Source organism: Bombina bombina, chromosome 5, assembly GCF_027579735.1.
Source record: "Bombina bombina isolate aBomBom1 chromosome 5, aBomBom1.pri, whole genome shotgun sequence".
NCBI classification, from domain to species: domain Eukaryota; kingdom Metazoa; phylum Chordata; class Amphibia; order Anura; family Bombinatoridae; genus Bombina; species Bombina bombina.
In genome coordinates, this window is record NC_069503.1 from 1,008,626,112 (window position 1) to 1,008,628,706 (window position 2,595).

General features: G+C 38.0%; 1 protein-coding gene across 1 annotated transcript; it reads left to right on the plus strand.

Moving 5' to 3' along the window:
• Positions 1–878: 878 nt before the first annotated feature.
• LOC128659603 (acyl carrier protein, mitochondrial-like) lies at positions 879–1,527 on the plus strand. The gene is given in 2 exon segments (XM_053713189.1): positions 879–1,251; positions 1,254–1,527. Coding segments are annotated over 2 exon segments (447 nt in total). The 5' UTR covers positions 879–911; the 3' UTR covers positions 1,361–1,527.
• Positions 1,528–2,595: the final 1,068 nt, after the last annotated feature.

The window sequence follows — 2,595 nt, forward strand, 5'->3', positions numbered from 1 at the left end:
AAATTTCCATTGCTTTGCAGCTCCTTATCTGATTCTCTCTGGTTAGGATAATTAAGGACAAATATATGGCATACATGTAAAGTTTGCGGTGTGCACTTCCAGTTCACAGAATTGGAAAAGTCACAATTTTCAGAGTTACATTTCAGGAAAGGGGAATAAGTAATGAAGGTGTTTTAGTTATTTAAAGGGACATTATACACTCATTTTTTCTTTGCATTAATGTTTTGTAGATGATCTATTTATATAGCCCATAAAGTTTTTTTTGTTTTTTTTAAATGTATAGTTTTGCTTATTTTTAAATAACATTGCTCTGATTTTCAGACTCCTAACCAAGCCCCAAAGTTTTATGAGAATACCGTCAGCTACCTTCTCCAGCTTGCTCCTGTTTGTGTAAAGGGTCTTTTCATATGCAAGAGGGGGGAGTGTCTTATTTCCCACTTGCAGTGGGCTTTCCAACTGCCTTTTCAACAGAGCTAAACTAAGAGGTTCTAAGTAAGTTTTTAAACATTTTATACTGGATTTTTAAATCAGTATCTGTGCATCTTATTCTTTATAGTAGTGTCTATTACATGCAGTTATATGAAAATGAGTGTATACTTTCCCTTTAAACATATTATATCACAGTCTCCAGTTGTTTTTTGTCTCTTTAATATGTGATTAATAACAAGAACATATGAATTCAGCTTGTTACATCACTTACTGCAATACCCTCAGCATTAATTCTGCATTATGCATTTATGAAAGTGTTGTATTTATTATCTCTACCATAAAAAAAGAACTTATCTTTATTTCCTTAACTTGCTGATCAGTTTGAATGAACATGGGAAAAAGAGCCACCAATATAGGAACATTAAACTTTAAATGTGGGTCCAGTCCGCGCACTGGTGCAGCCTCGGTAGCCGCAATCCGTCATGGCGTCCCGTGCCCTCTGTGTGTGTGTCCGATCCGTGCTCCGGTCACTGCCCCGCCGTTCCCTGCCAGCTATTAGCACGGCCACCTGCAGGCAGCGCTCCTCCCTGGCCAGGCCCTCCGCGGGCTTCCCTAACCTTGCTCCTCAGGTTTCCAGTCCCTTATTGCAGTTATGTCGGCAGTACGCAGACCTTCCCCCACTCACGCTTGAAAGCATTTCTGAAAGAGTTTCATATGTGTTAAAATTGTACGATAAGATTGACCCTGAAAAGCTGTCTGCCAGCTCCCACTTTATGAAAGACCTGGGTTTGGATAGTTTGGACCAAGTTGAGATAATCATAGCTATGAGGATGAGTTTGGATTTGAGATTCCAGATGCAGACGGAGAGAAGCTGATGACACCACAGGAGATTGTAGATTACATTGCAGATAAAAAGGATGTTTATGAATGAAATACACGTCTCACTCTGCTCACTGATCTCTTTCTCTGCAGGTAGCTGGGGTAGGCGCCATATTGACCGCGACTGCAATCGGCACTTCTTCCAGGATCCTGTATTTAAATCTGTCTGAATGCGTTGGCCTTTAATAAATGTAAAAAAAGTGTAAAAAAAAAAAAAAACTTTAAATGTAATTCCTACAATGTACTTTCATTATTTGTTTCCTTGCTTTTTCTTGTCAGGTAAAACTGTACCCCCCATTGTATCTGAAGAGGCTGAGATGCATCCTGCTTTTTTCAGAATTTGCAACATTCTACACCGAGATTTCTTTACCAGCACAGGAGATGCATCCAACATAACCAAGACGTTTTGCAAAGGGGTGCATAATGAAATGCTTTAAAAACACTTGTTTTATATGCTGATCTCATTTGCAGTGTTTGCTGATACTTACTATGCACAATAAGTTTCTTCCACAGCTGTATTGGCTAACAGGGACAAGTTTTGAAAATTGTGACCTACAAAGTAGGTTCACTCAAACGCAAAAACAAACACTGTAGTATGCATATATTATTTATTTAGATGTACATCAGCAAGTGTATAAATACTCAATATCAATATAAAGAAATATAAAAACATAGATTTTGACAGCAGGGAAGTACCATAGGCCCAGCAAGTCTGACCGATATTTCCTAAAAGTATAAACCTATCAAGTTTGAAGGATAGCCTTATGCTTATCCCAGGCATTCTTAAAGGGAGAGTCTACACCAATTTTCATATAACGCCTGCATGTAATAGTCACTACTATAAAGAATAATATGCACAGATACTGATATAAAAATCCAGTATAAAACTGTTTAAAAACTTACGTAGAAACTCCCAGTTTAACTCTGTTGATGAGGTTAGCAGGAACACTCACTGAACGTGGTTGTTTAGCAAAACAGCAGACACTCTCCCCTCCCCCTTCCTCTGCATATGAAAACACTCTTTACACAAACAGGAGCAAGCTGGAGTAGGTATACATCAGTATACTTCTAAAACTTTGGGGCTTGGTTAGGAGTCTGAAAATCAGCGCAATGTTATTTAAAAATAAGCAAAACTATACTTAAAAAACCCAAACTGTATAGGCTATATAAATGGATCATCTACGAAACATTTATGCAAAGAAAAATCTAGTGTATAATGTCCGTTAAAGTCCCCCACAGTGTTTGCCATTACCACCTCTTGTGGAAGTTTATTACATTAAAGGGACA